General features: G+C 48.7%; 2 protein-coding genes across 2 annotated transcripts; both read right to left on the bottom strand.

The window, feature by feature from the left end:
- Positions 1-1,066: 1,066 nt before the first annotated feature.
- Positions 1,067-7,699, bottom strand: LOC120061721. Its single transcript, XM_039011618.1, has 3 exons — positions 7,674-7,699; positions 1,943-2,670; positions 1,067-1,901 (listed from the first exon to the last, which is right to left on the bottom strand). Exons 1-3 carry the CDS (start codon positions 7,697-7,699, stop codon positions 1,603-1,605), a joined length of 1,053 nt encoding a protein of 350 aa, XP_038867546.1. The 3' UTR covers positions 1,067-1,602.
- LOC120061537 (constitutive coactivator of PPAR-gamma-like protein 2) lies at positions 2,669-27,226 on the bottom strand. Its single transcript, XM_039011454.1, has 5 exons — positions 27,028-27,226; positions 19,298-19,520; positions 18,986-19,121; positions 13,562-13,607; positions 2,669-9,786 (listed from the first exon to the last, which is right to left on the bottom strand). The coding sequence occupies exons 1-5, from the start codon at positions 27,190-27,192 to the stop codon at positions 9,547-9,549; spliced, it is 810 nt and encodes a 269-aa protein (XP_038867382.1). The 5' UTR covers positions 27,193-27,226; the 3' UTR covers positions 2,669-9,546.
- Positions 27,227-27,240: the final 14 nt, after the last annotated feature.

The following is a 27,240-nucleotide window of genomic DNA, read 5'->3' as shown; positions in this document are numbered from 1 at the left end:
CCTCACGTGCTGCTTTAAGCAGAACTACCAAATGGGGGGGAGAGGGAGGAGAGAGAGAGAGATGGGAGGAGAGAGAGAGATGGGAGGAGAGAGAGAGAGATGGGAGGAGAGAGAGAGAGAGAGATGGGAGGAGAGAGAGAGAGATGGGAGGAGAGAGAGAGAGAGAGATGGGAGGAGAGAGAGAGAGAGAGATGGGAGGAGAGAGAGAGAGATGGGAGGAGAGAGAAAGAGATGGGAGGAGAGAGAGAGAGATGGGAGGAGAGAGAGAGAGAGAGATGGGAGGAGAGAGAGAGATGGGAGGAGAGAGAGAGATGGGAGGAGAGAGAGAGATGGGAGGAGAGAGAGAGAGATGGGAGGAGAGAGAGAGAGATGGGAGGAGAGAGAGAGAGATGGGAGGAGAGAGAGAGAGATGGGAGGAGAGAGAGAGAGATGGGAGGAGAGAGAGAGAGATGGGAGGAGAGAGAGAGAGATGGGAGGATAGAGAGAGATGGGAGGGGAGGAGAGATGGGTGGATATAGAGAGAGATGGGTGGATATAGAGAGAGATGGGTGGATATAGAGAGAGATGGGTGGATATAGAGAGAGAGAGATGGGAGGAGAGAGAGAGAGATGGGAGGAGAGAGAAAGAGATGGGAGGAGAGAGAGAGAGATGGGAGGAGAGAGAGAGAGAGAGATGGGAGGAGAGAGAGAGATGGGAGGAGAGAGAGAGAGATGGGAGGAGAGAGAGAGAGATGGGAGGAGAGAGAGAGAGATGGGAGGAGAGAGAGAGAGATGGGAGGAGAGAGAGAGAGATGGGAGGAGAGAGAGAGAGATGGGAGGAGAGAGAGAGAGATGGGAGGAGAGAGAGAGAGATGGGAGGAGAGAGAGAGAGATGGGAGGATAGAGAGAGATGGGAGGGGAGGAGAGATGGGTGGATATAGAGAGAGATGGGTGGATATAGAGAGAGATGGGTGGATATAGAGAGAGATGGGTGGATATAGAGAGAGATGGGTGGATATAGAGAGACGGGAGGAGAGAGAGAGACGGGAGGAGAGAGAGACGGGAGGAGAGAGAGACGGGAGGAGAGAGAGAGACGGGAGGAGAGAGAGACGGGAGGAGAGAGAGAGACGGGAGGAGAGAGAGAGAGACGGGAGGAGAGAGAGAGAGATGGGTTGAAGAGAAGAGGGCATGGTGTACAGAGGGATATTAAAGATAAGCATTAAAATCACTGATCAATAAATTCTAATCAAACTAAATCAGACATGGATAACGATGGGACATCATGTTGTTTACTTTATCAAGCTAGTGTCTAACTCAGGGTATGACAATGTGCGCGTGGAGAGAGCTGTGTCAGACTGCAGCTCGGTACAACAGTAGAGAGTTACCAAGTCTCTCTGCTTTACCCACAGACAGTAACTGACGAGAGTTACCAAGTCTCTCTGCTTCACCCACAGACAGTAACTGACGAGAGTTACCAAGTCTCTCTGCTTCACCCACAGACAGTAACTGACGAGAGTTACCAAGTCTCTCTGCTTCACCCACAGACAGTAACTGACGAGAGTTACCAAGTCTCTCTGCTTCACCCACAGACAGTAACTGACGAGAGTTACCAAGTCTCTCTGCTTCACCCACAGACAGTAACTGACGAGTTACCAAGTCTCTCTGCTTCACCCACAGACAGTAACTGACGAGAGTTACCAAGTCTCTCTGCTTCACCCACAGACAGTAACTGACGAGAGTTACCATGTCTCTCTGCTTCACCCACAGACAGTAACTGACGAGAGTTACCAAGTCTCTCTGCTTTACCCACAGACAGTAACTGACGAGAGTTACCAAGTCTCTCTGCTTTACCCACAGACAGTAACTGACGAGAGTTACCAAGTCTCTCTGCTTCACCCACAGACAGTAACTGACGAGAGTTACCAAGTCTCTGCTTCACCCACAGACAGTAACTGACGAGTTACCAAGTCTCTCTGCTTCACCCACAGACAGTAACTGACGAGAGTTACCAAGTCTCTCTGCTTCACCCACAGACAGTAACTGACGAGAGTTACCAAGTCTCTCTGCTTCACCCACAGACAGTAACTGACGAGAGTTACCAAGTCTCTCTGCTTCACCCACAGACAGTAACTGACGAGAGTTACCAAGTCTCTCTGCTTCACCCACAGACAGTAACTGACGAGAGTTACCATGTCTCTCTGCTTCACCCACAGACAGTAACTGACGAGAGTTACCAAGTCTCTCTGCTTTACCCACAGACAGTAACTGACGAGAGTTACCAAGTCTCTCTGCTTTACCCACAGACAGTAACTGACGAGAGTTACCAAGTCTCTCTGCTTCACCCACAGACAGTAACTGACGAGAGTTACCAAGTCTCTCTGCTTCACCCACAGACAGTAACTGACGAGAGTTACCAAGTCTCTCTGCTTCACCCACAGACAGTAACTGACGAGAGTTACCAAGTCTCTCTGCTTTACCCACAGACAGTAACTGACGAGAGTTACCAAGTCTCTCTGCTTCACCCACAGACAGTAACTGACGAGAGTTACCAAGTCTCTCTGCTTTACCCACAGACAGTAACTGACGAGAGTTACCAAGTCTCTCTGCTTCACCCACAGACAGTAACTGACGAGAGTTACCAAGTCTCTCTGCTTCACCCACAGACAGTAACTGACGAGGAACAGAAACATCCCTTTAGCACAAACATACAGAGGGTGGCTGGTAACAACTACTGTGTGTATATATGAGTAAGTATCGTTAGGAACGAGTCGACAGGCTTGTGTGTAATTTTGTCAGATAGTGGAGTGACATAAATAGGCCCACCACTCCTCCTGGCTGAAGAGCGATACTCATGACCTGCAGTACTCCGTTTTATTGTACTACAGTAATGACATGTGAAAGGTATTATACTGTATATGTATGAGTCGTCTAGTCATGCTGGGTATTATATGAGCAGTTGGGGCTCTTCTCCATCCAGTCTAGGTTCAACTCTGTCTGCTAGATAGCCCTAAAAGAGTGTTGTTCCAAATACTTGATGTGGAATTAATCTCAATACTCTCTATTTGCTTGTAAACAGTCCCACAACACAGTCATGAGCTGCAGAAATCCAAACGCATGTTGAAGTGCTGTCCCTATTCAGATGTTACGGTTGTTCTGTGGGGGCTATGTAAATGCTACTACGGTAGTTTGGGCTGTAATTGGACTACTTAGCAGACATACTGTCACCCTTTCTGTTTGTGTCAACTACAGACCTGTAGAACTCAGTCCAATACTGTTACTGTTGTCCTACAGTCCTGTAGAACTTAGTCCAATACTGTTACTGTTGTCCTACAGTCCTGTAGAACTTAGTCCAATACTGTTACTGTTGTCCTACAGTCCTGTAGAACTTAGTCCAATACTGTTACTGTTGTCCTACAGTCCTGTAGAACTTAGTCCAATAGTGTTACTGTTGTCCTACAGTCCTGTAGAACTCAGTCCAATACTGTTACTGTTGTCCTACAGTCCTGTAGAACTCAGTCCAATAGTGTTACTGTTGTCCTACAGTCCTGTAGAACTCAGTCCAATACTGTTACTGTTGTCCTACAGTCCTGTAGAACTCAGTCCAATAGTGTTACTGTTGTCCTACAGTCCTGTAGAACTCAGTCCAATAGTGTTACTGTTGTCCTACAGTCCTGTAGAACTCAGTCCAATACTGTTACTGTTGTCCTACAGTCCTGTAGAACTCAGTCCAATAGTGTTACTGTTGTCCTACAGTCCTGTAGAACTTAGTCCAATACTGTTACTGTTGTCCTACAGTCCTGTAGAACTCAGTCCAATAGTGTTACTGTTGTCCTACAGTCCTGTAGAACTCAGTCCAATACTGTTACTGTTGTCCTACAGTCCTGTAGAACTCAGTCCAATACTGTTACTGTTGTCCTACAGTCCTGTAGAACTCAGTCCAATAGTGTTACTGTTGTCCTACAGTCCTGTAGAACTTAGTCCAATACTGTTACTGTTGTCCTACAGTCCTGTAGAACTCAGTCCAATAGTGTTACTGTTATCCTACAGTCCTGTAGAACTCAGTCCAATACTGTTACTGTTGTCCTACAGTCCTGTAGAACTTAGTCCAATACTGTTACTGTTGTCCTACAGTCCTGTAGAACTCAGTCCAATAGTGTTACTGTTGTCCTACAGTCCTGTAGAACTCAGTCCAATACTGTTACTGTTGTCCTACAGTCCTGTAGAACTTAGTCCAATACTGTTACTGTTGTCCTACAGTCCTGTAGAACTTAGTCCAATACTGTTACTGTTGTCCTACAGTCCTGTAGAACTCAGTCCAATACTGTTACTGTTGTCCTACAGTCCTGTAGAACTTAGTCCAATACTGTTACTGTTGTCCTACAGTCCTGTAGAACTTAGTCCAATAGTGTTACTGTTGTCCTACAGTCCTGTAGAACTCAGTCCAATACTGTTACTGTTGTCCTACAGTCCTGTAGAACTCAGTCCAATAGTGTTACTGTTGTCCTACAGTCCTGTAGAACTCAGTCCAATACTGTTACTGTTGTCCTACAGTCCTGTAGAACTCAGTCCAATAGTGTTACTGTTGTCCTACAGTCCTGTAGAACTCAGTCCAATAGTGTTACTGTTGTCCTACAGTCCTGTAGAACTCAGTCCAATACTGTTACTGTTGTCCTACAGTCCTGTAGAACTCAGTCCAATAGTGTTACTGTTGTCCTACAGTCCTGTAGAACTTAGTCCAATACTGTTACTGTTGTCCTACAGTCCTGTAGAACTCAGTCCAATAGTGTTACTGTTGTCCTACAGTCCTGTAGAACTCAGTCCAATACTGTTACTGTTGTCCTACAGTCCTGTAGAACTCAGTCCAATACTGTTACTGTTGTCCTACAGTCCTGTAGAACTCAGTCCAATAGTGTTACTGTTGTCCTACAGTCCTGTAGAACTTAGTCCAATACTGTTACTGTTGTCCTACAGTCCTGTAGAACTCAGTCCAATAGTGTTACTGTTATCCTACAGTCCTGTAGAACTCAGTCCAATACTGTTACTGTTGTCCTACAGTCCTGTAGAACTTAGTCCAATACTGTTACTGTTGTCCTACAGTCCTGTAGAACTTAGTCCAATAGTGTTACTGTTGTCCTACAGACCTGTAGAACTTAGTCCAATACTGTTACTGTTGTCCTACAGTCCTGTAGAACTCAGTCCAATAGTGTTACTGTTGTCCTACAGTCCTGTAGAACTCAGTCCAATACTGTTACTGTTGTCCTACAGTCCTGTAGAACTCAGTCCAATACTGTTACTGTTGTCCTACAGTCCTGTAGAACTCAGTCCAATACTGTTACTGTTGTCCTACAGTCCTGTAGAACTCAGTCCAATAGTGTTACTGTTGTCCTACAGTCCTGTAGAACTCAGTCCAATAGTGTTACTGTTGTCCTACAGTCCTGTAGAGGTAGAGTCCTATGAATAACCAATAATCAACCATCAATCAAACCCTGGCATTCATGTTGTTGACAAGTTAAAAGGCCTGTATGTTTTGTCTCAGTGGAGTGGATGGAATCGGTGGGCTATGAAAGATTTAAACATTAAACACAGTGGGCCACATGGCACCCTATTCCTTAGAAAGTGCACTACTGTTGACCCTATGAGCCCTGTTATGGAAAACCATCCCCAATTAGGCTGAAGATCAGCAGCAGGGCCACTCTCTTGAGGAACCCTTACAATCTTATGATCAATCAAACCCTGGCTTTCATTTTGAAGACTATCTTCACAGGAACGAAGACGATGAAGTCAGTCATTCTGTAGGAATTACCAACAGTACTTACCAACAGTATGTAGGGAATAGAATGCTCTTTAGGCCCTGCCCAACAGTATGTAGGGAATAGGATGCTCTTTAGGCCCTGTCCAACAGTATGTAGGGAATAGGATGCTCTTTAGGCCCTAACCAACAGTATGTAGGGAATAGGATGCTCTTTAGGCCCTAACCAACAGTATGTAGGGAATAGGATGCTCTTTAGGCCCTGCCCAACAGTATGTAGGAAATAGGATGCTCTTTAGGCCCTGCCCAACAGTATGTAGGGAATAGGATGCTCTTTAGGCCATAACCAACAGTATGTAGGGAATAGGATGCTCTTTAGGCCCTGCCCAACAGTATGTAGGGAATAGGATGCTCTTTAGGCCCTGCCCAACAGTACTGCAGTATGTAGGGAATATCCTTGCTCAGACAGACATTGGTTGAGATATTTCTATAGATGGCCAACAGACAGATCGTACAGTAGTACTGCTCTCTTCTCAGGCAGACATATCCACCCTACTGCGCTCTGTAGTCTACTAACATTAAAAAGGATTCCTCTCTGCTATCTCTCTGTAGTCTACTACTAACATTAAAAAGGATTCCTCTCTGCTATCTCCCTGTAGTCTACTACTAACATTAAAAAGGATTCCTCTCTGCTATCTCTCTGTAGTCTACTACTAACATTAAAACTGATTCCTCTCTGCTATCTCTCTGTAGTCTACTACTAACATTACAACTGATTCCTCTCTGCTATCTCCCTGTAGTCTACTACTAACATTAAAACTGATTCCTCTCTGCTATCTCTCTGTAGTCTACTACTAACATTAAAACTGATTCCTCTATGCTATCTCTCTGTAGTCTACTACTAACATTAAAACCGATTCCTCTCTGCTATCTCCCTGTAGTCTACTACTAACATTACAACTGATTCCTCTCTGCTATCTCCCTGTAGTCTACTACTAACATTACAACTGATTCCTCTCTGCTATCTCTCTGTAGTCTACTACTAACATTAAAACTGATTCCTCTCTGCTATCTCTCTGTAGTCTACTACTAACATTAAAACTGATTCCTCTATGCTATCTCTCTGTAGTCTACTACTAACATTAAAACCGATTCCTCTCTGCTATCTCCCTGTAGTCTACTACTAACATTACAACTGATTCCTCTCTGCTATCTCTCTGTAGTCTACTACTAACATTAAAACTGATTCCTCTCTGCTATCTCTCTGTAGTCTACTACTAACATTAAAACTGATTCCTCTATGCTATCTCTCTGTAGTCTACTACTAACATTAAAACCGATTCCTCTCTGCTATCTCCCTGTAGTCTACTACTAACATTACAACTGATTCCTCTCTGCTATCTCTCTGTAGTCTACTACTGACATTAAAACAAGTCAATACTCTGATTGGTCTCAGAGCAGACCTATTAAAGGGATACTTTATCCTCTACTATAATGATGACAACATAAAGAGTTTAAACATTAAAACTATTTAGGATCTTTAGATTGTGAGCAGAACATTCAAGTGTTCTCACCTCAAACCCCTGCTGATTGGCTAAGTGGTTTGGGGGAAGTGCTTCCTGTTAGATAAAGAGCTTAGAATGCTGGGCTATCACCGTGGAAACTGCTAACCCATCACCAGGCGGGGTTGGGGAGGCGGTGCTACCAGTCCTGTCCTGATTGGCCAGCCAGCTGACAAGGCTGGTGTGGGTCTATGCTTTGGGACTTCATCAGGTCTCGTCTCTAAAGGCAACCTAACCCCCAATATGCACTGCTTCTGATGAACAGAATAAGTAGTGCACTACGCAGGGGATTCCATTTGAGATGCAGCCTTGGGTTCATTTAGACAAGGTGCCAGTCAGAAGAGGAGCTTGGCAGCTACAGCACTCTGACCTTTAAGCCCTGACCCTGCCGTTCCCTGACGTGGGACCATACTTGGCCCATAGAGAATGATAGAGGCCTCTAGTAGCCAACAGGCCGTATTAGCCTGGGCAGCACCACTGAGGGCTTCCACCATTTTAATGTAGTCAACTGGGTGGGCCTCCCAACTTCATTGGCTGATCCCTCCTGGTGACCCTGTTGAAGTCATGTCAAACTGGGAGCGATTAGCTAACTGTGAAGAAAATGGACTACTTTAAAATGGAGCTAGCCTCAATAGCGCTACCCATACTGTCATAGATGCAATAACGGCACAGATACAAAGATGTCCTCTATCTCTGATCGCCTGAATGTTTTGACCTGCTAGAGGATTCCTTTTAAAACGGCTTCCTCTAAAGATCACTCCGTTCCAGAGCTGCACCATATTGGCACATTATTTATTTAACAAATATTACAATTTGACTTGTGATCGATCAAAACACAGTTGGAATCAGAGAAATATAATGATTTATATTAAGAAGCAAAGTGGAAAGCAGCATCATTCTTGTTTGGAACAATGTGTTGACTGTATTTGACCCAACAGATCAGGATGAAAACTTCTAGTGAATCTAACAGAACAGGAACTGTGCTGCTTGAGTGACAGGGGGCGGAGCTTCGTTGTGGGAAGCAGCCGCAAGAGGAGAGGGACGACAGAGTCAGCGATAATAACGGACCGTACACGCGGCTGAGTGGGGTTGGAGCTTCGTTGTGGGAAGCAGCCGCAAGAGGAGAGGGACGACAGAGTCAGCGATAATAACAGACCGTACACGCGGCTGAGTGGGGTTGCAAAATATTGCGATATGGATATTGCACATGTCAATATTGCGATTTGGATGAATTGTGCAGCCCTACTCACATTCAAACAGGTCTCGTTTACATAACACAAAGGCCATGTTAAAATAGACCTTGAGGTCAATGATCAAAGTGATTTCCTAGGTCGCAAGGGAACTCTCTCAGACAAACTGTCGGGGGTCTGGTCATCAATAATCAATATTAAATCAATGAATCCTACATTAGTAAGTGCTCCCCGCTGGGATATACAATCAGAGCATAGGGAATATAATCTAATATAGGGGTAAGAGCTTCCATACGTTGGAGCGTCAGGTTAAGGTGCGTACATACATTACATCTGTGGTCAGGGGGTCTAAATACGGCTGAGCTAGGCTAACTTAGCACGCTAACATATTAGGGCAAGTGCTAATGTTATTCAAGGTGTGGGCTACGTTAGCATGCTAATGCATTAGTGGTGCAAATGCTACTGAAGGGTCAGAGCAATGCAAACACGCGCTCTGGGTGGTTAGTGGCGCGGCTAACACTAATAAATCATTATTGGTGGTAAACCGCGCTTATTTAGCACACAAACACTGCACTCATTCGTTCTTCAACCTCTTCTTTCGCTATTCCTCCTCTGACACTTCGAGAGTCCAACACTCCTAGAACTCTGAGCTCACCATGAGGTCCCTATGGCAACAACCGACACACCCAGCAACCAAACCTTTACACACTAACCATGGCAACCAAACCCAGGCACCTAGCCAACAGTGTGTGGTAGTGTCGACGTTAGTGTATCTAAACACACTACTACTAAACACCGTAGTTCAAGTCTAACCGAAAGGATCCAGGTATGAATATTAACACTAGGGAGGGACCATCAGAGACAGTGGGCTGGGGTTACTATAGTGACGGGCCATGGGGGCGGGGCTTTAGGGAGGCAGGGGCGAACATACATACGGACTCATGGAGAAAAACCTCTGATCGTTAAGATAAAATAAAACCACGTGACAAAATCAAGGGGCAGGGCAGACGGCAGTGAAACACAGACAGCTTTGTCAGAACACCCTGGTGCATTCTGGGAAAGCCTCGTCACGCCTCCTTCGTTAGCGTTCCATCTGACGGACAGTCGTCAAGGCAACAGGGGGCCTCCTCTGTTTGGTTGTCTCTGCTTGCTAAGGCACACGGGATTGGATGGGCCAGTGGGGGCAGATCCAGAGGCTGGCCAATAGCGGAGGCTGCAGGGCTGCCATTCAGCTGCTGGGTCACGGCCCCCGAGTTAGGCTCCTCCTCCTCAGGCTTGGTGGGGCTGGTGGAGGAGGGGGAATGTGTCTGGGGGAGGAGAGGAGAGAAGGGAGGAAAGAGAAGAGAGAAGGGAGGAGAGGAGAGAGACGGGAGGAAAGAGAAGAGAGGAGAGAGAAGGGAGGAGAGAAGGGAGGAGGTGAGAGAAGGGAGGAGAGGAGAGAGAAGGGAGGTGAGAGAAGGGAGGAGAGGAGAGAGAGTTCATGCTTACTTAGAGTTAGTTAGCTACCTCTAGCTTCCTATGTTTGTCTTGTCAAAAATAATCAGATATCAGTTATATCAGCCTACCTTAAAAAATATATATCAAGTGTAGGCTATTATTGTTTTATCTTATTATCTGCACATCTGCGACAGTATCCCATTAGGTTACATTCAGTTTCCACTAGTTACCACAGCCACAAAGTCAGGGCTATATCAAAACAAACTCTATTTGTCACATGCTCCGAATACGACAGGTGTAGACCTTACCGTGAAATGCCGAATACAACAAGTGTAGACCTTACCGTGAAATGCCGAATACAACAAGTGTAGACCTTACCGTGAAATGCCGAATACAACAAGTGTAGACCTTACCGTGAAATGCCGAATACAACAAGTGTAGACCTTACCGTGAAATGCCGAATACAACAAGTGTAGACTTTACCGTGAAATTCTTACTTACAAGCCTTTAACCAACAGTGCAGTTCAAGAAGAGTTAAGAAAATATTTACCAAGTAAACTAAAGTAAAAAACAATAAAATGCAACAAAATAACAATAAAGAGGCTATATACAGGGGGTACCGAGTCAGTGTGCAGGGTACAGGTTAGAGGTAATATGTACATGTAGGTGGGGGTGAAGTGACTATGCATAGATAATAAACAGTGAGTAGCAGCAGTGTACAAAACCAATGGAGGGGGGCGTCAATGTAAATAGTCCGGTGGCCATTTGATTCATTGTTCAGCAGTCTTATGGCTTGGGGGTGGAAGCTGTTAAGGAGCCTTTTGGTCCTAGACTTTGCGCTCCGGTACCGCTTGCCGTGCGGTAGCAGAGAAAACAGTCTATCACTTGGGTGACTGGAGTTTCTAAAACATTTTGGGGCCTTCCTCTGACACCGCCTATTATATAGGTCCTGAATGGCAGGAAGCTTGGCCCCAGTGATGTACTGGGCTGCTCGCACTACCCTCTGTAGTGCCAAACGGTCAGATGCCGAGCAGTTAGCCTACCAGGCGGTGATGCAACCGGTCAGGATACTCTCGATGGTGCAGCTGTAGAACCTTTTGAGGATCTGGGGACCCATGGCAAATCTTTTCAGTCTCCTGGGGGAAAAGGTTTTGTCGTGCCCTCTTCACGACTGTCTTGGTGTGTTTGGACCATGATAGTTCGTTTGTGATGTGGACACCAAGGAACTTGACAAACTCTTGACCCGCTCCACTACAGCCCCGTCGATGAGAATGGGGGCGTGCTCGGTCCTCCTTTTTCTGTAGTCCACGATCAGCTCCTTTGTCTTGATCACGTTGAGGGAGAGGTTGTTGTTCTGGCACCACACGGCCAGGTCTCTGACCTCCTCCCTATAGGCTGTCTCATCGTTGTCGGTGACCAGGCCTACCACTGTTGTGTCATCGGCAAACTTTACGATGGTGTCGTGCCTGGCCGTGCAGTCATGAGTGAACAGGAGGGGACTGAGCACGCACCCCTGAGGTGCCCCCGTGGAGGAGCAGCGTGGCGGATATGTTGTTGCCTACCCTCACCCCCTGGGGGTGACCCGTCATGAAGTCCAGGATCCAGTTGCAGAGGGAGGTGTTTAGTCCCAGGATCCTTAGCTTAGTGATGAGCTTTGAGGGCACTATGGTGTTGAACACTGAGCTGGAGTCAATGAATAGCATTCTCACATAGGTGTTCCTTGTGTCAAGGTGGGAAAGGTCAGTGTGGAGTGATATAGAGATGTATCATCTGTGGATCTGTTTGGGCGGTATGCGAATTGGAGTAGGTTTAGTGTTTCTGGGATAATGGTGTTGATGTGAGCCATGACCAGCCTTTTAAAGCACTTCATGGCTACAGACGTGAGTGCTACAGGTCGGTAGTCATTTAGGCAGGTTACCTTAGTGTTCTTGGGCACAGGGACTGTGTTGGTATTACAGACTCAGACAGGGAGAGGTTGAAAATGTCAGTGAAGACACTTGCCAGTTGGTCAGCCCATGCTCGGAGTACACGTCCTGGTAATGCGTGTGGCCAGCGGCCTTGTGAATGTTGACCTTTTTAAAGGTCTTACATCGGCTGCGGAGAGCGTGATCACACAGTCATCCGGAACAGCTGATGCCGTCATGCAGTGTTACTTGCCTCGAAGCGAGCATAGAAGTAATTTAGCTCGTCTGGTAGGCTCGTGTCACTGGGCAGCTCTCGGCTGTGCTTCCCTTTGTAGTCTGTAATAGTTTGCAAGCCACATCCAACAAGCGTCGGAGCCAATCACCCGACCTCAACCCAATTCAGATGAGTTGGACCGCAGAGTGAAGGAAAAGCAGCCAACAATTGCTCAGCATATGTGGGAACTCCTTCAAGACTGTTGGAAAAGAATTCCAGGTGAAGCTGGTTGAGAGAACGCCAAAGTATGCAAAGCTGTCTTCAAGGCAAAGGGTGGCTACTTTAAAGAATCTCAAATATAAAATATACACTACCATTCAAAAGTTTGGGGTCACATAGAAAGTGCTTTGTTTCTGGCCATTTTGAGCCTGTAATCGAACCCACAAATGCTGATGCTCCAGATATTCAACTAGTCTAAAGAAGGCCCGTTGTATTGCTTCTTTAATCAGCACAGCAGTATTCAGCTGTGTTAACATAACTGCAAAAGTGTTTTCTAATGATCAATTAGCCTTTCAAAATGATAAACTTGGATTAGCTAACACAACGTGCCATTGGAACACAGGAGTGATGGTTGCTGATAATGGGCCTCTGTACGCCTATGTAGATATTCCATTAAAAATCAGCCGTTTCCAGCTACAATAGTCATTTACAACATTAACAATGTCTACACAGTATTTCTGATCAATTTGATGTTAATTTAAATTGACATTTTTTGTCTTTTCTTTCAAAAACAAGGACATTTCTAAGTGACTCCGAATTTTTTGTATGGTAGTGTGTGTGTATGTATATAGATATATATTTTTGTTACACATATTAAACCCTTTTTTTGAGTAGGCACAAAAGTACCTTCATACTTCCATTCATTTTTAAAACCGGTACCGATTACCTTCAGACGATTCCCGACACTTGTGGGGGTGGTAGAGCAAAACGGAGCCCACCATACTGTTGGTGAGAGTCTCCCCTTTCCAGCGCCCATACTATGTTTTTATTTAGGCTACAAACTGAGATAGAACTCAGGCCTATAGACTCATTCCATGGTTGATCATCAAAGAGTAGGCCTGGTCTAACAAATCCCTTTCAAATGGAAAAAGGGAAATGAAGATTTTGAAACAATAAGACACAGAGTATGTGCTGCAAAAGGTCCATTATTATCCCACATTGGAGAGGAGACAAAAACCACGGACCTAGCGGCCATTTTGCTCTGCTCTCTTCTACAAGCTACATCTTGCATTAAGTTAATAGTCTACCTACCACATATGTATAGACCATTGAGGCGAAGGCCATTTGGTATGTTGCCCTGCTGTGTGCTGCCAGACTCAAATATGCCAAAACATATTTTGTGACATCATGATATCGTCACAATCAACGGTGGCAGTCAAACATCGTCGATAGACTGGCCCGACCTTAAAGACTTGGCAGTCAAACATCGTCGATAGACTGGCCCGACCTTAAAGACTTGGCAGTCACCTTTTTAACTCCTCGTCCTGCTTTCACTGGGATGTCCTTACCCCTTCTGGAGAGGGACAGAGAGCGAGAGACACGGGGAGCGAGAGAGAGAGACGGGGAGTGGGAGAGTGACGGAGAGTGAGAGAGAGCGAGAGAGAGAGACGGGGAGTGGGAGAGTGACGGAGAGTGAGAGAGAGACGGGGAGAGACAGAGACGGGGAGCGCGGGAGAGCGAGACGGGGAGCGCGAGAGAGCGAGACGGGGAGTGAAAGAGAGAGACGGGGAGTGGGAGAGTGACGGAGAGTGAGAGAGAGACGGGGAGAGACAGAGACGGGGAGCGCGAGAGAGCGAGACGGGGAGCGCGCGAGAGAGACCGAGAGTGAGAGAGAGCGAGAGAGAGACGGGGAGCGAGAGAGACGGGGAGCGAGGGAGAGAGAGACAGGGATCGAGAGAGACGGGGAGCGCGAGAGAGAGAGAGAGAGAGACGGGGATCAAGAGAGAGAGACGGGGATCAAGAGAGAGAGAGACGGGGAGCGAGAGAGAGAGAGACGGGGAGCGAGAGAGAGAGAGACGGGGAGCGAGAGAGAGAGAGACGGGGAGCGAGAGAGAGAGACGGGGAGCGAGAGAGAGACGGGGAGCGAGAGAGAGAGAGACGGGGAGCGAGGGAGAGAGAGACATGGATCGAGAGAGATGGGGAGCGAGAGAGAGAGAGAGAGAGAGAGAGAGAGACGGGGAGCGAGAGAGAGAGACGGGGAGCGAGAGAGAGACGGGGAGCGAGAGAGAGAGACGGGGAGCGAGAGAGAGAGACGGGGAGTGGGAGAGTGACGGAGAGTGAGAGAGAGCGAGAGACGGGGAGTGGGAGAGTGACGGAGAGTGAGAGAGAGACGGGGAGAGACAGAGACGGGGAGCGCGAGAGAGCGAGACGGGGAGCGCGCGAGAGAGACCGAGAGAGAGAGAGCGAGAGAGAGACGGGGAGCGAGAGAGACGGGGAGCGAGAGAGACGGGGAGCGAGGGAGAGAGAGACAGGGATCGAGAGAGACGGGGAGCGCGAGAGAGAGAGAGAGGGGGATCAAGAGAGAGAGAGACGGGGAGCGAGAGAGAGAGAGACGGGGAGCGAGAGAGAGAGAGACGGGGAGCGAGAGAGAGAGACGGGGAGCGAGAGAGAGAGAGACGGGGAGCGAGAGAGAGACGGGGAGCGAGAGAGAGAGAGAGACGGGGAGCGCGAGAGAGAGAGAGACGGGGATCAAGAGAGAGAGAGACGGGGAGCGAGAGAGAGAGAGAGAGAGACGGGGAGCGAGAGAGAGAGAGACGGGGAGCGAGAGAGAGAGAGACGGGGAGCGAGAGAGAGAGACGGGGAGCGAGAGAGAGACGGGGAGCGAGAGAGAGAGAGACGGGGAGCGAGAGACATGGATCGAGAGAGACGGGGAGCGAGAGAGAGAGAGAGAGAGACGGGGATCAAGAGAGAGAGAGACGGGGATCAAGAGAGAGAGAGACGGGGAGCGAGAGAGAGAGAGACGGGGAGCGAGAGAGAGAGACGGGGAGCGAGAGAGAGAGACGGGGAGCGAGAGAGAGAGACGGGGAGCGAGAGAGAGACGGGGAGCGAGAGAGAGACGGGGAGCGAGAGAGAGAGAGACGGGGAGCGAGGGAGAGAGAGACATGGATCGAGAGAGACGGGGAGCGAGAGAGAGAGAGAGAGACGGGGAGCGAGAGAGAGACGGGGAGCGAGAGAGAGAGACGGGGAGTGGGAGAGTGACGGAGAGTGAGAGAGAGCGAGAGAGAGAGACGGGGAGTGGGAGAGTGACGGAGAGTGAGAGAGAGACGGGGAGAGACAGAGACGGGGAGCGCGAGAGAGCGAGACGGGGAGCGCGCGAGAGAGACCGAGAGTGAGAGAGCGAGAGAGAGACGGGGAGCGAGAGAGACGGGGAGCGAGGGAGAGAGAGACAGGGATCGAGAGAGACGGGGAGCGCGAGAGAGAGAGAGAGGGGGATCAAGAGAGAGAGAGACGGGGAGCGAGAGAGAGAGAGACGGGGAGCGAGAGAGAGAGACGGGGAGCGAGAGAGAGACGGGGAGCGAGAGAGAGAGACGGGGAGCGAGAGAGAGAGAGACGGGGAGCGAGGGAGAGAGAGACATGGATCGAGAGAGACGGGGAGCGAGAGAGAGAGAGAGAGAGAGACGGGGATCAAGAGAGAGAGAGACGGGGATCAAGAGAGAGAGAGACGGGGAGCGAGAGAGAGAGAGACGGGGAGCGAGAGAGAGAGAGACGGGGATCAAGAGAGAGAGAGACGGGGATCAAGAGAGAGAGAGACGGGGAGCGAGAGAGAGAGAGACGGGGAGCGAGGGAGAGAGAGACATGGATCGAGAGAGACGGGGAGCGAGAGAGAGAGAGAGAGAGAGAGAGAGAGACGGGGAGCGAGAGAGAGAGAGAGAGAGAGACGGGGAGCGAGAGAGAGAGAGAGAGACGGGGAGCGAGAGAGAGAGAGAGAGAGAGAGAGAGAGAGAGAGAGAGAGAGAGAGAGACGGGGAGCGCGAGAGAGAGACGGGGAGCGAGAGAGAGAGACGGGGAGCGAGAGAGAGAGACGGGGAGCGAGAGAGAGAGACGGGGAGCGAGAGAGAGAGACGGGGAGCGAGGGAGAGAGACGGGGAGCGTGAGAGAGACAGACGGGGAGCGTGAGAGAGAGACGGGGAGCGAGAGAGACGGGGAGCGAGAGAGAGACGGGGAGCGAGAGAGAGAGAGACGGGGAGCGAGGGAGAGAGAGACATGGATCGAGAGAGACGGGGAGCGAGAGAGAGAGAGAGAGACGGGGAGCGAGAGAGAGACGGGGAGCGAGAGAGAGAGACGGGGAGCGAGAGAGAGACGGGGAGCGAGAGAGAGAGACGGGGAGTGGGAGAGTGACGGAGAGTGAGAGAGAGCGAGAGAGAGAGACGGGGAGAGTGACGGAGAGTGAGAGAGAGACGGGGAGAGACAGAGACGGGGAGCGCGAGAGAGCGAGACGGGGAGCGCGCGAGAGAGACCGAGAGTGAGAGAGCGAGAGAGAGACGGGGAGCGAGAGAGACGGGGAGCGAGAGAGACGGGGAGCGAGAGAGACGGGGAGCGAGAGAGACGGGGAGCGAGAGAGAGACGGGGAGCGAGAGAGAGACGGGGAGCGAGAGAGAGAGAGACGGGGAGTGAGGGAGAGAGAGACATGGATCGAGAGAGACGGGGAGCGAGAGAGAGAGAGAGAGAGAGAGAGACGGGGATCAAGAGAGAGAGAGACGGGGATCAAGAGAGAGAGAGACGGGGAGCGAGAGAGAGAGAGACGGGGAGCGAGAGAGAGAGAGAGAGACGGGGATCAAGAGAGAGAGAGACGGGGAGCGAGGGAGAGAGAGACATGGATCGAGAGAGACGGGGAGCGAGAGAGAGAGAGAGAGAGAGAGAGAGAGAGAGAGAGAGAGAGAGAGAGAGAGAGAGAGAGAGAGAGAGAGACGGGGAGCGAGAGAGAGAGAGAGAGACGGGGAGCGAGAGAGAGAGAGAGAGAGAGAGAGAGAGACACAGAGAGAGAGAGAGACGGGGAGCGAGAGAGAGAGAGAGAGAGAGAGACGGGGAGCGAGAGAGAGAGAGAGAGAGAGACGGGGAGCGAGAGAGAGAGAGAGAGAGAGAGAGAGAGAGAGAGACGGGGAGCGAGAGAGAGAGACGGGGAGCGAGAGAGAGACGGGGAGCGAGAGAGAGAGACGGGGAGCGAGAGAGAGAGACGGGGAGCGAGGGAGAGAGACGGGGAGCGTGAGAGAGACAGACGGGGAGCGAGAGAGAGAGACGGGGAGCGAGAGAGAGAGACGTGGAGCGAGAGAGAGAGACGGGGAGCGAGAGAGACAGACGGGGAGCGAGAGAGAGAGACGGGGAGCGAGAGAGACAGACGGGGAGTGAGAGAGACAGACGGGGAGTGAGAGAGAGACAGACGGGGAGCGAGAGAGACAGACGGGGAGTGAGAGAGAGAGACAGACGGGGAGCGAGAGAGAGAGACGGGGAGCGAGAGAGAGACAGACGGGGAGTGAGAGAGAGAGAGACGGGGAGCGAGAGAGAGACAGACGGGGAGCGAGAGAGAGACAGACGGGGAGCGAGAGAGAGAGACAGACGGGGAGCGAGAGAGAGACAGACGGGGAGCGAGAGAGAGACAGACGGGGAGCGAGAGAGAGAGACAGACGGGGAGCGAGAGAGAGAGACAGACGGGGAGCGAGAGAGAGAGACAGACGGGGAGCGAGAGAGAGAGACAGACGGGGAGCGAGAGAGAGAGACAGACGGGGAGCGAGAGAGAGAGACAGACGGGGAGCGAGAGAGAGAGACAGACGGGGAGCGAGAGAGAGAGACAGACGGGGAGTTAGAGAGAGAGACAGACGGGGAGTGAGAGAGAGAGAGACGAGGAGAGACAGAGAGACGAGGAGAGACAGAGAGACAGACGGGGAGTGAGAGAGAGAGACAGACGGGGAGCGAGAGAGAGACAGACGGGGAGTGAGAGAGAGAGACAGACGGGGAGCGAGAGAGAGACAGACGGGGAGTGAGAGAGAGACAGACGGGGAGTGAGAGAGAGACAGACGGGGAGTGAGAGAGAGACAGACGGGGAGCGAGAGAGAGACAGACGGGGAGCGAGAGAGAGAGACAGACGGGGAGCGAGAGAGAGAGACAGACGGGGAGTGAGAGAGAGAGAGACGGGGAGCGAGAGAGAGACAGACGGGGAGCGAGAGAGAGACAGACGGGGAGTGAGAGAGACAGACGGGGAGCGAGAGAGACAGACGGGGAGCGAGAGAGAGAGACAGACGGGGAGCGAGAGAGAGAGACAGACGGGGAGTGAGAGAGAGAGAGACGGGGAGTGAGAGAGAGACAGACGGGGAGCGAGAGAGAGAGACAGACGGGGAGTGAGAGAGAGAGAGACGGGGAGTGAGAGAGAGAGAGAGACGGGGAGCGAGAGAGAGAGACAGACGGGGAGTGAGAGAGAGAGAGACGGGGAGCGAGAGAGAGACAGACGGGGAGCGAGAGAGACAGACGGGGAGCGAGAGAGAGAGACAGACGGGGAGCGAGAGAGAGAGACAGACGGGGAGCGAGAGAGAGAGACAGACGGGGAGTGAGAGAGAGACAGACGGGGAGTGAGAGAGAGACAGACGGGGAGTGAGAGAGAGACAGACGGGGAGTGAGAGAGAGAGACAGACGGGGAGCGAGAGAGAGAGACAGACGGGGAGCGAGAGAGACAGACGGGGAGTGAGAGAGAGAGACAGACGGGGAGCGAGAGAGAGAGACAGACGGGGAGTGAGAGAGAGACAGACGGGGAGTGAGAGAGAGACAGACGGGGAGTGAGAGAGAGAGAGACGGGGAGTGAGAGAGAGAGAGAGAGACGAGGAGAGACAGAGAGAGGTGGAGAGATCAGTAAAAGGTTATATTATATAGACAGTTTAATTTAAAGAGCAGCCAGAGTCTCACCCGCTCCCTGCTCCGACCGACACCACCTGCATGTTGAACCCCCCTCTGCCATGCAGTGGTTTGTTCCCGGCCCACTGGCCCACCACCATGCCGGCTATCTCCAACTTCCCTCCCTGGGGGGGGATCGACTGCAGACCTGAGGAGACAGACAGGATGAGAATGTGTTTCATAACTGTTGAAAATGGTATAGTTGGAACACCTATCAGTACAATGATCATCAGGCTGTTTCTAATCTGCCAAACAAACACCAAGGCTTGTCTATACATATGTGAACTGCGTGTATGTGTGTGTATGCGTGTGTGTGTTGCTTACCTGGGAAGCCTCTGGGTCTATGCTGGGCTGGGTGGTGGTGAGGATGATGAGGGTGGTGGAGGGGCATGTTACCCATGGGCCGGGGGGGGTAGTGGGGGGGTGGGGGGTAGAAGGGGGGAGGGGGGAGGAAGGAAAGAGGCGGGAGAGGGGGAGGAGGACGAGTAAAGTTGATGCCATCTAGAATGGCCTGACGCATCTTCTCCACACGAGACACCAGCTCCTCCTGTTGGAGAGGACAAGGAGAAAAGACAGATATACACATTGAGACCCCCAGGATGGAGAGTAGAGAGAGATATACACGTTGAGACCCCCAGGATGGAGAGTAGAGAGAGATATACACATTGAGACCCCCAGGATGGAGAGTAGAGAGAGATATACACGTTGAGACCCCCAGGATGGAGAGTAGAGAGAGATATACACATTGAGACCCCCAGGATGGAGAGTAGAGAGAGATATACACATTGAGACCCCCAGGATGGAGAGTAGAGAGAGATATACACATTGAGACCCCCAGGATGGAGAGTAGAGAGAGATATACACATTGAGACCCCCAGGATGGAGAGTAGAGAGAGATATACACGTTGAGACCCCCAGGATGGAGAGTAGAGAGAGATATACACATTGAGACCCCCAGGATGGAGAGTAGAGAGAGATATACACATTGAGACCCCCAGGATGGAGAGTAGAGAGAGATATACACATTGAGACCCCCAGGATGGAGAGTAGAGAGAGATATACACATTGAGACCCCCAGGATGGAGAGTAGAGAGAGATATACACGTTGAGACCCCCAGGATGGAGAGTAGAGAGAGATATACACATTGAGACCCCCAGGATGGAGAGTAGAGAGAGATATACACGTTGAGACCCCCAGGATGGAGAGTAGAGAGAGATATACACATTGAGACCCCCAGGATGGAGAGTAGAGAGAGATATACACATTGAGACCCCCAGGATGGAGAGTAGAGAGAGATATACACATTGAGACCCCCAGGATGGAGAGTAGAGAGAGATATACACATTGAGACCCCCAGGATGGAGAGTAGAGAGAGATATACACGTTGAGACACCCAGGATGGAGAGTAGAGAGAGATATCCACGTTGAGACACCCAGGATGGAGAATAGAGAGAGATATACACATTGAGACCCCCAGGATGGAGAGTAGAGAGAGATATACACGTTGAGACACCCAGGATGGAGAGTAGAGAGAGATATCCACGTTGCGTCCGTAAATGGGTCTGCGGTCAAACGACCACCCCTCATCACTGTTAAACGCTCCCTAAAACACTTCAGCGAGCAGGCCTTTCTAATCGACCTGGCCAGGGTATCCTGGAAGGATATTGACCTCATTCCATCAGTAGAGGATGCCTGGTTATTCTTTAAAAGTGCCTTCCTCACAATCTTAAATAAGCATTCCCTATTCAAAAAATGTAGACCAGGAACAGATATAGCCCTTGGTTCTCTCCAGAAGCTGGAGACTCTTACCTCCCTCACTAGCTTTAAGCACCAGCTGTCAGAGCAGCTCACAGATCACTGCACCTGTAAATAGCTCATCTGTAAATAGCCCATCCAATCTACTTCATCCCCATACTGTATTTATTTATTTATCTTGCTCCTTTGCACCCCAGTATCTCTACTTGCACATTCATCTTCTGCACATCTACCGTTCCAGTGTTTAATGATGACAGAGATGACAGATATTATCATATTGTAGGACATTATTAACATGTTGCAGGACATTATTATCATTTTGCAGGACATTATTATCATTTTGCAGGACATTATTATCATGTTGCAGGACATTATTATCATTTTGCAGGACATTATTATCATTTTGCAGGACATTATTATCATGTTGCAGGACATTATTATCATGTTGCAGGACATTATTATCATATTGCAGGACATTATTATCATGTTGCAGGACATTATTATCATGTTGCAGGACATTATTATCATGTTGCAGGACATTATTATCATATTGCAGGACATTATTATCATGTTGCAGGACATTATTATCATATTGCAGGACATTATTATCATGTTGCAGGACATTATTAACATGTTGCAGGACATTATTATCATGTTGCAGGACATTATTATCATGTTGCAGGACATTATTATCATGTTGCAGGACATTATTATCATATTGCAGGACATTATTATCATGTTGCAGGACATTATTATCATGTTGCAGGACATTATTATCATATTGCAGGACATTATTATCATATTGCAGGACATTATTATCATGTTGCAGGACATTATTATCATATTGCAGGACATTATTATCATGTTGCAGGACATTATTATCATGTTGCAGGACATTATTATCATGTTGCAGGACATTATTATCATATTGCAGGACATTATTATCATATTGCAGGACATTATTATCATATTGCAGGACATTATTATCATGTTGCAGGACATTATTATCATATTGCAGGACATTATTATCATGTTGCAGGACATTATTATCATATTGCAGGACATTATTATCATGTTGCAGGACATTATTATCATGTTGCAGGACATTATTATCATATTGCAGGACATTATTATCATGTTGCAGGACATTATTATCATATTGCAGGACATTATTATCATATTGCAGGACATTATTATCATATTGCAGGACATTATTATCATGTTGCAGGACATTATTATCATATTGCAGGACATTATTATCATGTTGCAGGACATTATTATCATATTGCAGGACATTATTATCATGTTGCAGGACATTATTATCATGTTGCAGGACATTATTATCATATTGCAGGACATTATTATCATGTTGCAGGACATTATTATCATATTGCAGGACATTATTATCATGTTGCAGGACATTATTATCATGTTGCAGGACATTATTATCATATTGCAGGACATTATTATCATGTTGCAGGACATTATTATCATATTGCAGGACATTATTATCATGTTGCAGGACATTATTATCATATTGCAGGACATTATTATCATGTTGCAGGACATTATTATCATGTTGCAGGACATTATTATCATGTTGCAGGACATTATTATCATATTGCAGGACATTATTAACATGTTGCAGGACATTATTATCATGTTGCAGGACATTATTATCATATTGCAGGACATTATTATCATGTTGCAGGACATTATTATCATGTTGCAGGACATTATTATCATATTGCAGGACATTATTATCATATTGCAGGACATTATTATCATATTGCAGGACATTATTATCATATTGCAGGACATTATTATCATGTTGCAGGACATTATTATCATGTTGCAGGACATTATTATCATATTGCAGGACATTATTATCATGTTGCAGGACATTATTATCATGTTGCAGGACATTATTATCATATTGCAGGACATTATTATCATATTGCAGGACATTATTATCATATTACCTATATTGTAGGACATTATTATCATGTTGCAGGACATTATTATCATATTACCTATATTGTAGGACATTATTATCATGTTGCAGGACATTATTATCATATTACCTATATTGTAGGACATTATTATCATATTGCAGGACATTATTATCATGTTGCAGGACATTATTATCATATTACCTATATTGTAGGACATTATTATCATGTTGCAGGACATTATTATCATATTACCTATATTGTAGGACATTATTATCATATTGCAGGACATTATTATCATATTGCAGGACATTATTATCATGTTGCAGGACATTATTATCATGTTGCAGGACATTATTATCATGTTGCAGGACATTATTATCATATTGCAGGACATTATTATCATATTGCAGGACATTATTATCATGTTGCAGGACATTATTAACATGTTGCAGGACATTATTATCATGTTGCAGGACATTATTATCATGTTGCAGGACATTATTATCATGTTGCAGGACATTATTATCATGTTGCAGGACATTATTATCATGTTGCAGGACATTATTATCATGTTGCAGGACATTATTATCATGTTGCAGGACATTATTATCATATTGCAGGACATTATTATCATGTTGCAGGACATTATTATCATGTTGCAGGACATTATTATCATGTTGCAGGACATTATTATCATGTTGCAGGACATTATTATCATGTTGCAGGACATTATTATCATGTTGCAGGACATTATTATCATGTTGCAGGACATTATCATCATGTTGCAGGACATTATTATCATGTTGCAGGACATTATTATCATATTGCAGGACATTATTATCATATTGCAGGACATTATTATCATGTTGCAGGACATTATTATCATATTGCAGGACATTATTATCATATTACCTATATTGTAGGACATTATTATCATGTTGCAGGACATTATTATCATGTTGCATATATAATCCATTTTAGAATAAGGCTGTAACGTAACAAATTGTGAAAAAAGTCAAGGGGTCTGAATACTTTCCAAATGCACTGCACAAAGAAATGTCAATATAAAAACAGGAAAAACTAAATGCAGCTAGTTTACTGTCTTTGCAGCGTCAGTCTGAAGTGATTGTGTTAGCTGTGTCGTTGCATAGGTAGCAAGGGGGAAAGGTCAGGTAGCAAGGGGGAAAAGGTCAGGTAGCAAGGGGGAAAAGGTCAGGTAGCAAGGGGGGAAAGGTCAGGTAGCAAGGGGGAAAGGTCAGGTAGCAAGGGGAAAAGGGCCAGGTAGCAAGGGGGAAAGGGCCAGGTAGCAAGGGGGAAAGGTCAGGTAGCAAGGTGGAAAAGGTCAGGTAGCAAGGGGGAAAAGGTCAGGTAGCAAGGGGGGAAAGGTCAGGTAGCAAGGGGGAAAAGGTCAGGTAGCAAGGGGGGAAAGGTCAGGTAGCAAGGGGGAAAAGGTCAGGTAGCAAGGGGGAAAAGGTCAGGTAGCAAGGGGGAAAAGGTCAGGTAGCAAGGGGGAAAAGGTCAGGTAGCAAGGGGGAAAAGGTCAGGTAGCAAGGGGGGAAAGGTCAGGTAGCAAGGGGGAAAAGGTCAGGTAGCAAGGGGGAAAAGGTCAGGTAGCAAGGGGGGAAAGGTCAGGTAGCAAGGGGGGAAAGGTCAGGTAGCAAGGGGGGAAAGGTCAGGTAGCAAGGGGGGAAAGGTCAGGTAGCAAGGGGGAAAGGTCAGGTAGCAAGGTGGAAAAGGTCAGGTAGCAAGGGGGAAAAGGTCAGGTAGCAAGGGGGAAAAGGTCAGGTAGCAAGGGGGTAAAGGGCCAGGTAGCAAGGGGGTAAAGGTCAGGTAGCAAGGGGGAAAGGTCAGGTAGCAAGGGGGAAAAGGTCAGGTAGCAAGGGGGAAAAGGTCAGGTAGCAAGGGGGAAAGGTCAGGTAGCAAGGGGGAAAGGTCAGGTAGCAAGGGGGAAAGGTCAGGTAGCAAGGGGGAAAAGGTCAGGTAGCAAGGGGGAAAAGGTCAGGTAGCAAGGGGGGAAAGGTCAGGTAGCAAGGGGGAAAAGGTCAGGTAGCAAGGGGGAAAAGGTCAGGTAGCAAGGGGGAAAAGGTCAGGTAGCAAGGGGGGAAAGGGCCAGGTAGCAAGGGGGGAAAGGGCCAGGTAGCAAGGGGGTAAAGGTCAGGTAGCAAGGGGGGAAAGGTCAGGTAGCAAGGGGGAAAGGGCCAGGTAGCAAGGGGGAAAGGACCAGGTAGCAAGGGGGAAAGGTCAGGTAGCAAGGGGGAAAGGTCAGGTAGCAAGGGGGAAAGGTCAGGTAGCAAGGGGGAAAGGTCAGGTAGCAAGGGGGAAAGGTCAGGTAGCAAGGGGGGAAAGGTCAGGTAGCAAGGGGGAAAGGTCAGGTAGCAAGGGGAAAAGGTCAGGTAGCAAGGGGGGAAAGGTCAGGTAGCAAGGGGGAAAAGGTCAGGTAGCAAGGGGGAAAAGGTCAGGTAGCAAGGGGGAAAAGGCCAGGTAGCAAGGGGGAAAGGCCAGGTAGCAAGGGGAAAAGGGCCAGGTAGCAAGGGGAAAAGGGCCAGGTAGCAAGGGGGAAAAGGCCAGGTAGCAAGGGGGAAAGGCCAGGTAGCAAGGGGGAAAAGGCCAGGTAGCAAGGGGGAAAGGCCAGGTAGCAAGGGGGAAAGGTCAGGTAGCAAGGGGGAAAGGTCAGGTAGCAAGGGGGAAAGGTCAGGTAGCAAGGGGGGAAAGGGCCAGGTAGCAAGGGGGGAAAGGGCCAGGTAGCAAGGGGGAAAAGGCCAGGTAGCAAGGGGGAAAAGGCCAGGTAGCAAGGGGGAAAGGCCAGGTAGCAAGGGGGAAAGGCCAGGTAGCAAGGGGGAAAAGGCCAGGTAGCAAGGGGGAAAAGGCCAGGTAGCAAGGGGGAAAGGCCAGGTAGCAAGGGGGGAAAGGCCAGGTAGCAAGGGGGAAAGGTCAGGTAGCAAGGGGGAAAAGGTCAGGTAGCAAGGGGGAAAGGTCAGGTAGCAAGGGGGGAAAGGTCAGGTAGCAAGGGGGAAAAGGTCAGGTAGCAAGGGGGAAAAGGCCAGGTAGCAAGGGGGAAAAGGCCAGGTAGCAAGGGGGAAAGGTCAGGTAGCAAGGGGGAAAAGGCCAGGTAGCAAGGGGGAAAAGGCCAGGTAGCAAGGGGGAAAGGCCAGGTAGCAAGGGGGGAAAGGCCAGGTAGCAAGGGGGAAAGGTCAGGTAGCAAGGGGGAAAAGGTCAGGTAGCAAGGGGGAAAGGTCAGGTAGCAAGGGGGGAAAGGTCAGGTAGCAAGGGGGAAAAGGTCAGGTAGCAAGGGGGAAAAGGCCAGGTAGCAAGGGGGAAAAGGTCAGGTAGCAAGGGGGAAAGGCCAGGTAGCAAGGGGGGAAAGGCCAGGTAGCAAGGGGGAAAGGCCTGTCGCCAGTCAACAAATGACCAGTGAACCCTGGAAACAATGCATTGGAACGAACGCCTAGACGGCTTGGGTAGCAACCTCAGGACTATCTCCTCTGGAAACGATGAAATAGTAGGAATAGATTCATGTTAATCATTTTAATATGCTGGTAGCCGTTGTATAAAAGTGATAATGACCTCAAAACGTGGTTTGGAGGATATATTGGCACCCGGCCCGAGACAAAACAACACCCGTTATATCCTCCACAGCTTCTCGGGCATTAGCACTAAAATAGAATTGTCACTGCTCAGTGGGGAGAACGGCGCTAACTTTGAACGTTAAATGAAATCCCCAGAATTCAAAATACATTTGGGTCCATTTACAAAGCTAACAGACTGAATATCAACATCTACCATGTGCAAAAACGATCTGTTCCTGGTTTCATGGTGTATTCCTGAGTCTTCCCCTTTAAAATAGGGTTAGGGTTAGGACCTAACCCTAACCCCAACCCTAGTTTCATGGTGTATTCCTAACCCTAACCCTGGTTTCATGGTGTATTCCTAACCCTAACCCCAACCCTGGTTTCATGGTGTATTCCCCTTTAAAATTGCCATAGAAACGCCCCTCAGTCAACACTGTTAAGTACAAGAATATGAAGGTTATAATATTATAGAGCATAATCAAATTAATGTTATTTAAGGCAAAACAAAACGATGTTTTAAGATGAAGTTAGTAGCACCCTGTTGAATTGCCCCGTTTTACCCTGCATTCTAGAGCAGGTAGTGAACGCCCTGTACGTTGCCATGTTTCTAACCGGCTCCCTAACCGGCTCCCTAACCGGCTCCCTAACCGGCTCCCTATCCGGCTCCCTATCCGGCTCCCTATCCAGCTCCCTATCCGGCTCCCTAACCGGCTCCCTAACCGGCTCCCTAACCGGCTCCCTAACCGCCGCCCCAGAGGGCTCACACACACCTACCTGTCCTTCACACATGTCGAACAGGGCCAGTCGGTCTCGGGCGGCGCGGGCCAGTTTGGTCTGGAACAGTTTCCCGTCGAAGAAGCCCCAGGGGCAGCAGTGTTCCCATGGTAATGGCTGACCACACACGTCATTGACCAACAGAGCAGTGTCCACGCCCGCCATGAAGAGAGACGCCAGCTGGACCCCCCGACAGTCTACCTTCTCCACCTA

Source organism: Salvelinus namaycush, chromosome 16 (assembly GCF_016432855.1).
Source record: "Salvelinus namaycush isolate Seneca chromosome 16, SaNama_1.0, whole genome shotgun sequence".
NCBI lineage: Eukaryota > Metazoa > Chordata > Actinopteri > Salmoniformes > Salmonidae > Salvelinus > Salvelinus namaycush.
This window is presented reverse-complemented; position numbering and strand designations above follow the sequence as displayed.

What these genes read in the sequence shown, in the direction of transcription:
- LOC120061721 (XM_039011618.1), bottom strand. Translation starts at nt 7,699, where the DNA reads ATGGTCCCACGTCAGGGAACGGCAGG. An exon ending in CCACGTCAGGGAACGGCAGG is followed by an intron (nt 2,671 to 7,673) that starts GTCAGGGCTTAA and finishes TTTGTGCTAAAG; the next exon opens with GGATGTTTCTGTTCCTCGTC. An exon ending in GGGTGAAGCAGAGAGACTTG is followed by an intron (nt 1,902 to 1,942) that starts GTAACTCGTCAG and finishes AGCAGAGACTTG; the next exon opens with GTAACTCTCGTCAGTTACTG.
- LOC120061537 (XM_039011454.1), bottom strand. Translation starts at nt 27,192, where the DNA reads ATGGCGGGCGTGGACACTGCTCTGTTGGTCAATGACGTGTGTGGTCAG. An exon ending in TCGACATGTGTGAAGGACAG is followed by an intron (nt 19,521 to 27,027) that starts GTAGGTGTGTGT and finishes CCTCTCCAACAG; the next exon opens with GAGGAGCTGGTGTCTCGTGT. An exon ending in TCGGTCGGAGCAGGGAGCGG is followed by an intron (nt 13,608 to 18,985) that starts GTGAGACTCTGG and finishes GTCCCTCTCCAG; the next exon opens with AAGGGGTAAGGACATCCCAG.